The following is a 13,947-nucleotide window of genomic DNA, read 5'->3' as shown; positions in this document are numbered from 1 at the left end:
ATTACCACTTTTTTTCCATCTGTAGTAACCCAGGATACAATCTGTTGGATAGGTTTGCGAACAAAGTACAAAATTTTGCTCAACTCCTAGCTTAAATTTCGAGGCACCAAATCAAATTCCAACATTTTAGCCGGCTGAAGGTATTTCATTTACTCATATCTGAACTTTATTTATTTGTCATATCATTAGTTGACAAAAGTATGAGAAAACTCTAGGGTGTCGATAAATTTCAATAGTACAAAGAATGAAACCTCTCTCAATCTTGCAACACACAGTTATGTAAGTCTGGCAACTCAATGTTGGCTTGTTTTTTTGACACACCCAACTTCATCCCAACAGAAACCAAGGTCTCTAGTGATCGGGAACTATTTGCTAAGAGATCCTCATCTATCTCAATCACATCCTGCATGACAACACACACAATAAGCCAGAGGACCTAGTTATATTTACAGCAGTTAAAATCTGAAAATGGTATGCTGCTTCTTTTCAAGATATAACAAGCCAAAAGAACCCCAACATGGTGATATCTTATCTTATGTGCATTCAAGAACTATTTATTCCAATACTAACCTTTTCGAAAACACAAATCACAGTACTTCCACCAAACGAGAAATATCCAAACTGATGAACATAATGCCAGTTAAAAACAGATGAGAGTATATTCTACATAATATAGAAACCCAAAATACATCAAATAGAGAATCTTAACCTCATCTCCTTTCTTAACATGGTCTCCCTCCTTCTTTAAAAAGGAGATGCTGCCAACCATAGTTGCACCGATTGCAACAAAAGCCACCTGTAGAGAGAAAGTTGATGAAACGGATCACGCTAGTGCCACTCCAATTATGAGTTCAGATTTCAGAACATGAATATTTTATTCATTTTGGAATGCAAGCTAAACGGGACATGGTAATAGAAAAGAGTTTTTAACATTTTGAAAAGACAGATGATTGCAGTCATTAACCTTTCCAAACTCTGTCGTTGATATAATTGATACTACTCGCTTATTCTCAGTGAAGACATTACAATACTTGCTATTAACAGCAATAGGGTTAACCTGAACAAGGGAAATGGAAAAACATTAAGGGAATACCAAAAATATTTCAAGAGAAGCCAGAAAATATCACATCCACAATCACATACCGTATATAGGCATCCAGGTATATTTACAAACTGCTCAACAGTTCCAGAAACAGGACTATGAAAACGATGATAATCCTAAATCAATGTTAGATTTTAGTATCAAAATACAGAATCAGAGAATAGAAAGTTCAACTTCATGCTACAAGGTAATAAAGTGCATTCAATGACAGATACCTGTGGTGCCAAACGAAGGATAACCAATGTTCCATTAATAAAAGCACTGGAACAAATATCTTTCCCCAGAAGTCCTTGAACTGAAAACTTCCGACCCTAAAGTAACAACAAATGATCAAAAGACATTCAAAAATCTAGACGAAGATCAAATAATAAATAATATGGCTTAATGGAGACATAAGAAATATAAAAGAATGTGCCAACCAGACCTAACTTATAATAGTTTGCCTTTATCTCTTTAACTTTATTCTATGAAATATAAATATATACACACACACACACACACATCTGTCTCTAGTTTTTCTGGGACTGCACATACTGCCAGCTCTGGAGTGCTACATTTGTACGACAGATTAGTTTGCTAAACAGTTCAGCAGTCACAACAACACTTTAGATCACATCTAATATCAATTCAGCAAAGTCCATGCAGACAGGTTTATAATCAATATAGTATGGAATAATAGACAAGCACCTCATATTTTTCCTATGAGTACCTAGTCAAGAAGGTTTGGATTAATTAAGTGTTAATTGAATTTAAATTTGTAATTAATGGCATAAAATGATTTATTCTCTGCAATCCCACATTCATCAATTAATTTTGATGTATTTTTAGCAACATAAGCTGCAATTCTTTTCCCTGAACTATGAGGGCAAGCACAGAAAAATGCTTTAATATAATTTGTACGTCTGCCATAGAATTGTTGCATTAGTAAATTTATAGACAAGCAACTCGTATAGTTTCCTATGTACTACTAGTGAAGGTTTGGGTTGATTAAGTTTTAATTGAATTTAAATTAGTAATTAATGGCATAGCATGATTTATTCTTATAAAGTTTCAAGTTTCAACCCATGTTCATCATTTAACTTCATCTATTTTCAGCATCAAACCAAAGCTGCAATTCTTTTCCCTGAACTATGAGGGCAAGCACAAAAAAAAAAAAAAGTGCTTTAAAATAATTTGTATGTCTGCCACAGAATTATTCCAAGTGCGTTAGTCAGAAATTACCTTAATCCAAAATCTTAGACTGTCATCAACAGAACTGAATGCTGTAAGACGGCTATCTGCACCACAGACGGCAACATCATCACGTTCTGGGCAGGCAACTGGTCTTGCACCAGGCTTTAACTCTCTCACAAAAAATTGATTGAATGTCTACAAACACAATTAAAAAAAAAAAGATGTTATGTTCTTGAGAATGTGAGGGCACTGTTACATGTCAAATGTTCCAGAAAAGCGAGTATGTCATCAGCCAACCAAGAGCATATCTAAACTAGATCCAACAGCCAAAGACAGCTCTTTTCAATCATAGCTAAAAATACATCAAAACAAAAGAAAACTCTGCTATTGAGTTGAAATCATGCTTTATAAAATTAATGGAGGATACCAAAGAGATCAAGGACTTAACTGCGTCGCCAAAACCAGTGGTGGGGGTCAAGAATATTATTCCATGGGAAGTAGGAACAATAAAGTAGTTTTGGAAAAGGGTACTTAAACATCTAGACATTCTATAGAGCTAAAATTTCAGAGGATACTTAAACATGCCGCATTAACACAATAGCTGATTTGAAAAAAGCTTTTCAGTTAATGAGTATATCAATGGGAGAGCTTCTAATGAGGACCCTATAATAAGGACCAAGTGATGACTTTCGAATGAATGGTTGGATGAGTGTTTTGAACTTTAGTTGGTATTTTTTAACATGCATGTCAAAACTCATTCATAAATTTTGTTCAGTTCAAGCAAAATTACTTTGAACTCCTTTTAATTTTTTTAATTTTTATTTTTTTAAAAGAAACAGCATTTATTGAAAACTCGAGAAAAGCATAATACAACAAGATGGACAAGGAGTCCACAGAGGAATTCCCAACCCAAATATTCAAACAAAGGATATGGTAAGGCAGAAGTATTCTCACAAGCTTTGTAAGATATTGTGAAATAAGCTTGTCAAACTTGAAAGATAAATGATTTTAGTTCAGAACATGAGCTGGAATGTAAAAGGTATAGAATAGCATGTGCAGAACTTTCTTCTTTTCCTTTTTTGGATGAGAAACATAGACCTTTTATGAATGAGTTTTGACCTATAACTACAAGTCTTTCTTAAGCCAAAAAGAAAAAAGATACAAGGCAAATGAATGAGAAGGCCATCTAAATCCTTTCAAATGATACCCTCAATCCTAAACTCAAATTGTATTCAAATCAAAGCTCATTCAATCAAGAAAAATCATACCGACAGGAATGTACCTAAACTACTTTGGCCTACCTACATATGCAGAATTTAACACTTTATTTTTAATTTTACAATTATAATTTAAAAATATGAATTTAATCAGTGGCAGAAGTACTGATAAGCCACAGAAGATGAAACTTTATCTAAATTTAAATAAACAACATGAATTTCATAAAGTATGAGTTTACCTTAAAATGTTCCAAGGGGTACTTCATTTCAGCCAAATTGAGTTGATCCTACAATACCATAGTTATATATAATCAAAGTCACCTATGGAGAACAGTCAAATCACATACTTAGACACAGCAACCAGTATTTACATATACACAGATAAGTAATTATATTTCAAAATTTACATATACATAGATATGTAATTATATTTCAAAGGGTACTTGGCTTCGGCCAAATTGAGTTGATCCTACAATACCATAGTTATATATAATCAAAGTCACCTTTGAAAAACAGTCAAATCACATGCTTAGATACAACAACCAACATTTACATATACATAGATATGTAATTATGTTTCAAAGAAGATGCTTAGTTTTAAAATGAAAACGATACGCATGCTTTATTCAGAAAATAACAAAATGAACGTGTTTTAGACACACTCTTCAAAAGCATACAATTCAGAACTCACATACAACTAAAGAACCTGTCTTTGTAACTGACACCACTAATCATTAAACTAACTAATAGAACTGTGTCACAGACAAAATAAGACAACGCAACATTTCTACTTAACACTGTCATTTCCCCGGGCAAGGCATAAATCATAAAGAGATTTTTTTTTTTTTAATAAATGTAAATATATGATTCGAAAAATGAAATGAAAAAAGAGAAAAGAAGTCAGCTGCAGAGTTTTTATGCACTAAAAGTCCATGAAAAGAAAGAAATTGAAAGCACAAGTGCAAAAAACAGCATCTACTTGTACTATCACTATTCACAGAGGGCTGCCAGTCAAACTTTTATTAAGATAGTAATGGACTGAACTTTCCTTTATACTGAATTAGCGAAACAAAAAGAATTAAGGACTGGAAAAACAAAAAAGCACTGAAAAGTTGAAACAATCTGCAAGATCTTTAGATCTAATCAAGAAATAAATGCATTGAGTTTGGTGAACAGAAAGTCCACTCATTTAATTACCCTGAAGGAAATGCAATTAGTATGATAGAAAAAATCGTGCAAAGAACTATCATACAAAAAAATTATTAGTCATTTTTGTTATTTTCTTCTGTTTGTGCTCTCAGTTAAACTAATTTTTAACTGATATGAATGTCTTCAAGGAATGGTAAGAGGATGAAGGTGAGCCCAAGGAATTTTACAATACCGTGGTACTACTGAAAGCACTTCTAAACCAAATTGCACAAAAGAAGGCATGGAATAGCCAAATTCTAGGGCATCATACTCCATGGGGTGAAAGCATTAGGAGGGCATGTGTGTGTGTGTGCGCACAATGGACATGCTGATGCATTAATAGAACAAGACCAAGGTACATCCCTGTCTTTTCAATGTTTATTGTAGGTTAAATGCCCAAGTGTGTCCATTTCTTACAAAATATGCATCCACATGCCTTTTCCATGTTTTTTAAGTACGATAAATGTACCAGCATATTCCCAGACACATTCCAGACTTTTCCATGTACTTTTTGGTAGGAAATCATTTTTAAAAAGTCATAAAGAATTAGTCACAATATGATGCTAAGTAGAAGAGATAAGCATACCTTAAAAAATTCGACGAATTTTGGTATATCTTTAGCAGATTCCAGAGAGTTCATTTTCCTCCCTTGCTTTTCAGAGATGTTCTGCAAGAGCTCCTTAGCCCCTATATTAATAACAGCAAACAAAACAAGATTAAGCGATTTATAACAACTTCTCTGCACTTTTCTTTCTGTATAACATGTGTTGTCATAAACACCATTCAATAATCAATATATACCTGTATCCAGAAGGCCAAGCCCTAGCTTTGACTGGTAAATGGCTCTCATTGACAAGACAATCTTTCCATCTATCAATTCTTCCACAAGTCTCTTTGTCTTCCGATCAAATACCTAAGCAATAAATAGTTAAGAAAAAATTACATGAGTATTTTAGTTCAGAGCAAAAGATGATTGCACCACATCTTCAATGCACAAAATGAGATGCCAGTGGAGAAAAAGGAGCCAATTAAAAACTGAAGAAAGTTGGGCATCCAAGAGAAAACAATTTGGCAGTAGGTGGACTTTATAAGCTCTAATTCAAAGATATACTTATTCATTATGAGATTTGAGCCAATGCCCCTCATGTGCTGACATTCGAGCCAAAACACACATACAACTCGAACCAATTGGTTATGTGGACTGATACAAGATCTTATGCAATGTGGGATTCACTCCACACCCAAGTACTATGATGCACACCAGTTAAACCATTCAATTATATGATCAATTTCATAATCTAGCTGGAAAAGCAATATGGAAGATACAGGATATATCTTCAAGGTGATATCAAAGGCATCATCAACGAGTACTTATAAGTCATAACAATCAAATAGTACATCAGTATGGATACAATTTCCTCTATGATGACCTAAACTACTGAAAGACTCAGGCTTCCAATCTAACAAAATATAGAAAATTTTACACCTGTAAATTCACCCTGCCAACTTCTCAGAGTGACAAATACAACTAACTTATGCTCTTGTTTCAAATGACTGAAAACACAGCCAACAAACTGCAGAAGAAAATTGTGTCCTTGTAACACCTAAAACTGAAGAGTCAATTCTTGCGACCAGAGATATTATGTCATTAAAACATTTCTTAATACTGGAAAAAATGCGAGGAAAATAGCTTGACCAGTGTTGCAACTATAGAATTCATATGTAAAATACAATCATGAAAACCAGACTCTAACTGACAAAGACATCACCCAAAAGTTTTATTCTGAAGAACAGATCAACAGAAATTAAAGAAAATGAAAATCTAACAAAGTATACCAGAATATGGGAACTACTTGATCCAGAGTTTAAACCAATGTCATAGGATGAAAAATGGGCCCATTCACTAAGCTTAAACATCCACCTACAGATATAAGTTGATCTTAGTATCACAGAATCATAACCACAAAACTGAAAGTAAACTCTCACTATCTCTCACAAACATGATATGGCAAAATTCTTACCCATAATTAGCCTGTTTATCTGTCAAAAATCCTCCAGTCATAACCTGTTTTCCAGTTCCTTCATCAAAACATAGGGTCAAATGAATCATGTGGTTCAGCGTATCAGAATCTTCAAGAGTCTCGCCACAAACAGGACAGCAATTGATTATTGGTTCCCTGTAAATCGCACAGGTTGTTCACATGAGACATAAGGGAAATACATTCTACATTCAAACATGCTGCAATTATACAGAATTCAAAAACATGGTGCACCAAAAAATACAGGTTTGCCATATAAAAAAAGTGGTTGTGAAATTGTTTAGAGTCTGCAACTATAAACAGCTACAGAAGTATATATGGGTCGAGCTAACTTGGGGTCAATTTTTTGTCAATGGTTTAACAAGAATGTGAAGAATGCAAACATCACTGATAGATAAAAAAAAAACATCTGGGATGGAAAATATTTCCCAAAGGTGGAAAGCTTTCTAATATATATTGCTCAACCTTTTTAAAGACAAGGAAGAACTTTGTTTAGTCTTTTTCAGAAACTTATAAAAGAAAAATGTAAGAAAATATTTTTGAAATGAAGCCACTATCAAACAACAATCTAAACCTGAACGAAGGATAAACCAAAGAAAACCTTTCTATCAAACCATTTACAAGACAACTTTTCCATATTGCAAAACTTACAGAAAGCATGAAACAGACGAAACTTTCCTAATTTGGGCTGAGAAAGAAAATACTGTATCTATATGTACAATGGCATATTAAAGGAACAAAGTGAATATTAAATTCTCAAAAATATCTATATGAAATACATATGGAGATAAACAATAGATATCTTTAGTGATATAATTAATGATTTAAACTCTTTGCTGTAATATCTATATGTATCATTACTTTTCTTGTTGAATGGCAAGAAGGTCAGCCAACTCATCCATGCTAACAACACCATCCCTGTTCTTGTCAGCTGCTTTAAACATCTCCTCTTTCTAGCAAGCAAGGAAGATACTTTTCAGATATGGAACCAAAAAGAAAAAGATAACACAGACCAACAAACAAATATCACACAGTAACACTCATCTGATATTTGAGCAACCTACTTAATAGTATTCAATCCCAAAACCTATACAAAATGCAAGCACTTCAAACTAAGGATCTGGACATGTGGACAATAATACATACTCAAGGTACCATAATTTTTTTTAATGTTCCTCACGGAGATTTTTTTTTTTCTCTCTCTCTCTTTTTGTCTAGGAATCATCTTTGTTTTATTTATTTACCCCGAGTGGGTGGGGAGGGAGAATTTCATGCCCTTCCTCATGAAGATGAGGAAATGCAAAGAGGTCACAACAAGGGTCTGAATTACAAAGGCTCCTCCTGTTAAAAAGCTTCAAGATTTGATAAAACTTCTAACAAATGAGATGCTACACTGCACATTCGTAGATGTAAGGTGAATACCGACTTACAGGCTGACACAGAGGGGACTGGGAACATAACAGTGAGTGGCAAAGTTTTTAAAATGCTGAAAAATTCTGCGTTTATTTCAGTAAGCACCAATCAAAAACAGGAAATCTAACTGGATAGCAGACAACAAAAATCAGAACCCAAAGGACCGGGTACCAATTTTCCTATATATTAACACATAGTTCAAACCTTGTTCACTGCCACTTGATTCCCAAAAGCAGTAATTAAGTCAGAAAATTCAGACAATGAAAGGTGTCCATCTTCATTGTAGTCCTGCGTATTGTACAAACATCCACAATTTTCATTAGTAAGCATCAATGTAAACAAAAAAAGGCACAGATGCATTGCAATTCCTTAGGAAACTAGACATAGAACAGCAACATGGATTTGTCCCTGTGAAAATCAAACAATGTCTTGTATATAAAAATCTGAACATACCACTAGGGATAAAATGCGTCTTGCAAAACTCTTTTCTGTTTCAATTGGGTCCTGTCAAAATTTCAAAAGACATGTTACAAATACTAGTTTATTTAACTTAATTATGCAAAACAAGAAGTTATACATAGCACACCTCAACAGATATTGAAACAGATATTTCTCCCACAACTTTGTCTGGTGATGATGGATCTAACAGGTTCAATGTCTCACACTCGGAACTGGAATCGGATTCTAATTCCTACAACAGCTTACCATCCATGGTAAGAGTTAGAGAGACAAAAATCTTGAACAGTAATGAATAAAATAAACATAAACATATTAAGCATAACAACTAATCAGTTTAATCCCCTCTTTCCATCCCCAAAGACCTTTAAGCTTCTTACAAAGTATTGCAGAACTTAGTGGAAAAACAGCTAAACTCAAATTAGCTTCACTCAACGATCTCAACTGTAACTCTAACGCATGTTTGTTTATGTCAATTTATCAACCATGATTGCAAGCATCCACTTTGCCCAAAAATAAAAAAGGCCCATTCCAATAACCCATACAAATTCTCAAATTTCTAGGTATTCTGTGAATATCAAAGCCAAATTATATAGATGTAAATTTTCGTTATAGTTCAGGTAAACAGCATATTGTTTCCATATAGCTAATGGTACACAAATACAGAAATTTCCAAAATCAATGGATAGATTTTAAAATTCCTAACAGTATATACGGATATTGTACATAACTGTGTCATTATTGCAGCAAAGTAGATATAAAGTCCTACTTGAAACAATTGTAACATGTTAAAAAATGACAAGTAATATATGAAGAAGGTGACTTACCCTGGTTAGAAATTCAAGTAGATCAATCTCACAAAATCCTATCAGAGTGTTCTTATACATTTTATTCGTCTGCATCATGTAATATATTTAATCAGGTGGAAAAACATACAAAAGTTACAGCAATGATTAAACATTTCTACATTTTCCAATTAAAGTAGAAATATAGCAGGCAAAAACTGACATACAGACTCTTTCTCATAGAATTATAAAAGACCATCATATATATGAAGGTGAAAAAAATCTATACCCCTAACCCCCTCCTCCTCCTCTCTTTCTCTTAATAAAAAAATAATAATAATAAAAATAAAAAAATAAAAAACAGTTTACCACTCTTTTCTCTCTATAGAACTTTCAAAATCTTCTTTCTTTGGTGACTTTGGAATGCAGATAATAGAATCAGGAGTGGTGGATTTCAGCCCCACATATAAAAACTGTTTAAACAACTAAGAAAAATAATTGAAGCTGAAAATCGAGATGGATGCAGAAGACTACAATTTAAGAAACTCTGTGTAGTTGCACCACAACTCTACAAGAAATTCTAACTTTTCATTTACAAGGTGTTATCATGTGTTGTTCCTGATAACGATGCATCCCAAGTTCTTTAGAATCTATGCCAAACGCCGCAGTCATGCCTAAATAAGGAGACCACAAGCCATGTCCTTTCCACGTGGCAAGACTTTGACTAGTTTATTCTCACAGAAGAAAACCTCTTCCACAAAACTACTATACAGGGAGACTAAATAAATTAAATTCATTACACACCTCAAACACTGAGATCCTTGCAAAACGAGGCCCATTTTTGTCCAGACAAAGCTTCTTTGCCTGCAAAATAAAGGGAAAAATACAGAGAGAGATGAGTTTTCCCACAATCACAAATACTGTATTGAGAGTTCCAGGACTCTACGACATTTAAAAGTGATCCGAAAATGCATACATAAGGCCTTCTCTTTTGGATCTGATCACATGAATTAACCCTCCCACAAGCCAATAACCAAGCTAGCATCTTAACTTACAACGGCTCCCACTACAACTTTAAAACTTCATGTACCCTAAAAGAGCCATATTTATTTTAACACTATTGCCGACCCCGAAAAGCTCCTTTATCTCAAATTTCATAACACCCAGATCATCAAGCGATCCTTTTCGCCTTCCCCCCAGTACCCACACACGAGAATCTCTCATTAACTTTTCTGATTGCTTCCTTACTTGGAATTCTCCCATGCACTAGAGTCGCAAAGTAACAATGACACCAGAAGTAAGCTCACACTGGTATAAAAAGTATCACCTAGGTTATGAGTATGCCATAATGCATAGATGGCACTAAGTTAAATACATGAAGCAAAGAAGAAGTGAAACATTGATGTAATTGCCATAATGCATATATACACACACAGAATCAAATATATGTGGTTTAGGGTACTTACAGAATTCCAAACAGGTTTGTCTGTTCTGCAATAAAGAAAAAGAAAAAGAAAGAATTCAATACACAGCACAAGCATAATGTTTTAAACAAGTTTGGTGCAGTATACTTAAGGTTAATAGAAAGGAAAACTACTTTGATACAATAGACTCTGTTTTTTAAAAAAGAAATCCTACTTTTCACCTAAACTCTTCGACTATAGTTATTTGCTCTATGACAAATATCTTTGAAAACTTTTAGTAGCTGAAGCATTTCTTTTCTACTGTTTTTACTGTTTTGTACTTTCTTCTTGATATTTCATAAAAAATAAATAAAAAATAAAAAATAAAAAAGAGAGAGAAGAAGAAGACAAAAGAAGAAGAAATAGTTACTGATCAGAGATCTGTGTACGAAAGGTTTGCTCTCCAAAGGAAAGACAGGCGAGCCACTTGTCCTTGAACTTCATTTCAGCCTAAACAACACCACGCACCAATTACAATTCAAATCTCAATTCACAAACAAGCAAGCAAGCAAGAGAAGAAGAAGAAGAAGAAGAAGGAACATACTCGAACGAGGGTGAGGAGAGCGATTCCGACGAAATCCTCGGCGGCGAGGCATTTGTGATGAGACGAGGAATTGGAGCGACTCCGGCGTCGACGACGGTGCAGTCGCTGCTTCAGGCGAGACCGACTGGATCCTCCTCCTGCTTTGGAGGACGACTCTGAAGCTGAAGCAACACCAGTGTCTTCTTTGGAGCTTCCCTGCCCCATTTTGCTCTTGCTCTTCCGCAGAGAGAGAGAGAGAGAGAGAGAGAGAGTCGAAACAAAGTGGGAGGAATTTTTCGTGTGTGTGTATATTTATATACCCAGAGAGACTATGATTCCAGTCTTATAAAAAATGGTGATGGATTCCCAGAATTTTTCTTAAAAAAGATATACGACTTTTTCTCTGCCCGTAACTTTTTGTTATTTTCAAGAGTGATTGAGGGCGCACTATTAGTGTGGACCATGGAACCATTTCATACAGAGCCGCTTTGTCCCCAAAGCTTTTTATGAGCCATATTGGGAAAATGGTGGTCCGTTGGAGAAGTGCTGCGATTTCTACCTACCGTCAAAATTGGCATAGGGGTACATTTGGTTCTATTTATTCGGTTTTTTATGCATCGTGCGATTCTTCGTTCCATATGCTGGCTGGTGGGTTGATTCTTTGGTGCGATTCTACCCGGGTATGTTTCATGATTTTAAAGACACGTTATAAAAGTTTGTGGTTCTATATATTTGATGTTTTTAAGTATTAATCGAAACTGCAATGTAAATTTGGTTAATTGATATATCGATACAATTTTTTTTTAGTTAATTTTAAGCGTGTTTTGACATTATTGATTTGGTTCTTATTTTTAACTTTCATTACTTATGAAAATGTCACTATGTCAAAAGAGCTACCGTCATTAATTGAAAAGTTACCGCCAACGAACAAAAAAGTTGCTTCCACGAACAAAAAAAACTACTTCCAACGAACAGTAGTTTCTGTCGAATAGCCAAAAAACTATTATTGACAAATGAAAAAGTTACTGTCAATTTTCAGAAAAGTTATTATCATGCGTCAGAAAAGTCACTATCATCCTTTGAAAAACTTTTGTTAATTAACTGACAACAATTTTTTTGAAGAATGATAGTATGTTTTCAATATACTAACAGTAGCTTTTTCTTTCGTCGTTAGTAGCTTTTTGATTAATAACAAAAAGCTATTCAAGTGTCAACTATAACTTCGGAAACTTTCTTTAGCACCAGTGGGAGGGTAAATATTGATCTATATCGTAGCTCTCTAAGTCCTAGACTGGTGAAAGTCTTGATATGTACACAAAATCAACTTAGGAGTGAAGATGTTTGTTTACATCATGTGCCCACCATTGGGGAATGGAACTGTGTGAAGAAGATGAAAGAGATACTTGTTTCATTTTTCTTATTTAATATTTGACTAGCAATAGTGCTTGCGTGGGGTGAATCATAATCATAATGTCTTCTCTTAGTCCTTAAAGGATGATTTTATCATAGTAGTGTTCAAAAAATAGACTAAGTTTGAAGTTTACTTATCCCTCGGCCCTTGCTTCAACGTTTTGCTATATACATAATCTGATAATAGCATTCATCTTCAGCAGCTGCAAACTTCTTTTTCCATCATAAAAGAAAGTTGTTTATCAATGAAATTAACTTGATGATTTGATGGGCATTAGGCCATTAGTATGGAGCAAATGGCAACAAATCTCTGTCTCTATTAATAAAGTGAAGAGGACTTTACTGTTCATCTTGGGGAAACTTTCGAACTTCCAATTTTGCCCCTGGTTTGGCTGAGGTGGAAGACAGCAAGGAGGGTTAGAAACGTAAATGCAGAAAGCATGGTGAGGTGGCAGATCATGGGGAGAGAAAGAGAGGAGACGGACATGAGGCTTCTGCCGACGCCGAGTAAAAAAGAGAGAGAAGAGTATAGGGGGAGAAGGGAAAGAGGAAGAAACAGGAGCCAAAGTTTCATTAACCGATAATTAAGAGATTGTCTGATAACTTAAGGAGAGTAGTGAATTCCACTATCTCTGAGGATTTCTCGGACGCAGAGAAAACGAGGAGGCGAAAAAAAAAAAACTAAGGCCTCGTTTAGAAACAGAATTTTAATTTGGATTTGAATTTCAAATCTTATGTATTTAAAATCTGCAGAATTGAAATATGTGTATTCTAAATTTTGCTGTTTGAATTAAAAAAGATATATAGAGATTTAAAATTGAAGATTTAGATTTTGTAATATTAGAACATCATCCATCTCAACCAAATCAACCATCAAAGGCTTCAGAGCAATCTGAAACTTGACTCGGAGGGGATGAAGTCGGCGGCGGAGAGCTCAGCCACCATTGCCGGCTTCAATGAGTCATCGGCGACGCAGAAGAAGATATAGAGGCTAAGCCGAAACACAGAAACGCGGAGAGAGAGAATGAATTCGATCCTAATGCTTTACATCAAGGCCACAGAATGAAGAAGAACAGACCAAGTGAGAGAAAAGAGGTGATCGATACCGAGAGAGAGAAAGAGAGAAAGAGGTGATCGATAAAGCCGAAGACGAGACGAAGATCGACGGAGAAGCCTAG

The 13,947-nt window shown here is 34.7% G+C and overlaps 1 protein-coding gene across 1 annotated transcript; it reads right to left on the bottom strand.

Annotated features, from left to right (window-relative positions):
• Positions 1-111: 111 nt before the first annotated feature.
• Positions 112-11,816, bottom strand: LOC133706729 (phosphatidylserine decarboxylase proenzyme 3-like). Its single transcript, XM_062132274.1, has 21 exons — positions 11,381-11,816; positions 11,207-11,286; positions 10,840-10,864; positions 10,178-10,237; positions 9,416-9,484; positions 8,719-8,823; positions 8,586-8,636; positions 8,337-8,420; positions 7,581-7,672; positions 6,702-6,857; positions 6,517-6,601; positions 5,482-5,593; positions 5,267-5,367; positions 3,732-3,779; positions 2,324-2,470; positions 1,318-1,413; positions 1,144-1,218; positions 965-1,057; positions 710-796; positions 571-621; positions 112-403 (listed from the first exon to the last, which is right to left on the bottom strand). Exons 1-21 carry the CDS (start codon positions 11,582-11,584, stop codon positions 257-259), a joined length of 1,968 nt encoding a protein of 655 aa, XP_061988258.1. The 5' UTR covers positions 11,585-11,816; the 3' UTR covers positions 112-256.
• Positions 11,817-13,947: the final 2,131 nt, after the last annotated feature.

Source organism: Rosa rugosa, chromosome 4, assembly GCF_958449725.1.
Source record: "Rosa rugosa chromosome 4, drRosRugo1.1, whole genome shotgun sequence".
NCBI classification, from domain to species: Eukaryota; Viridiplantae; Streptophyta; class Magnoliopsida; order Rosales; family Rosaceae; genus Rosa; species Rosa rugosa.
This window is presented reverse-complemented; position numbering and strand designations above follow the sequence as displayed.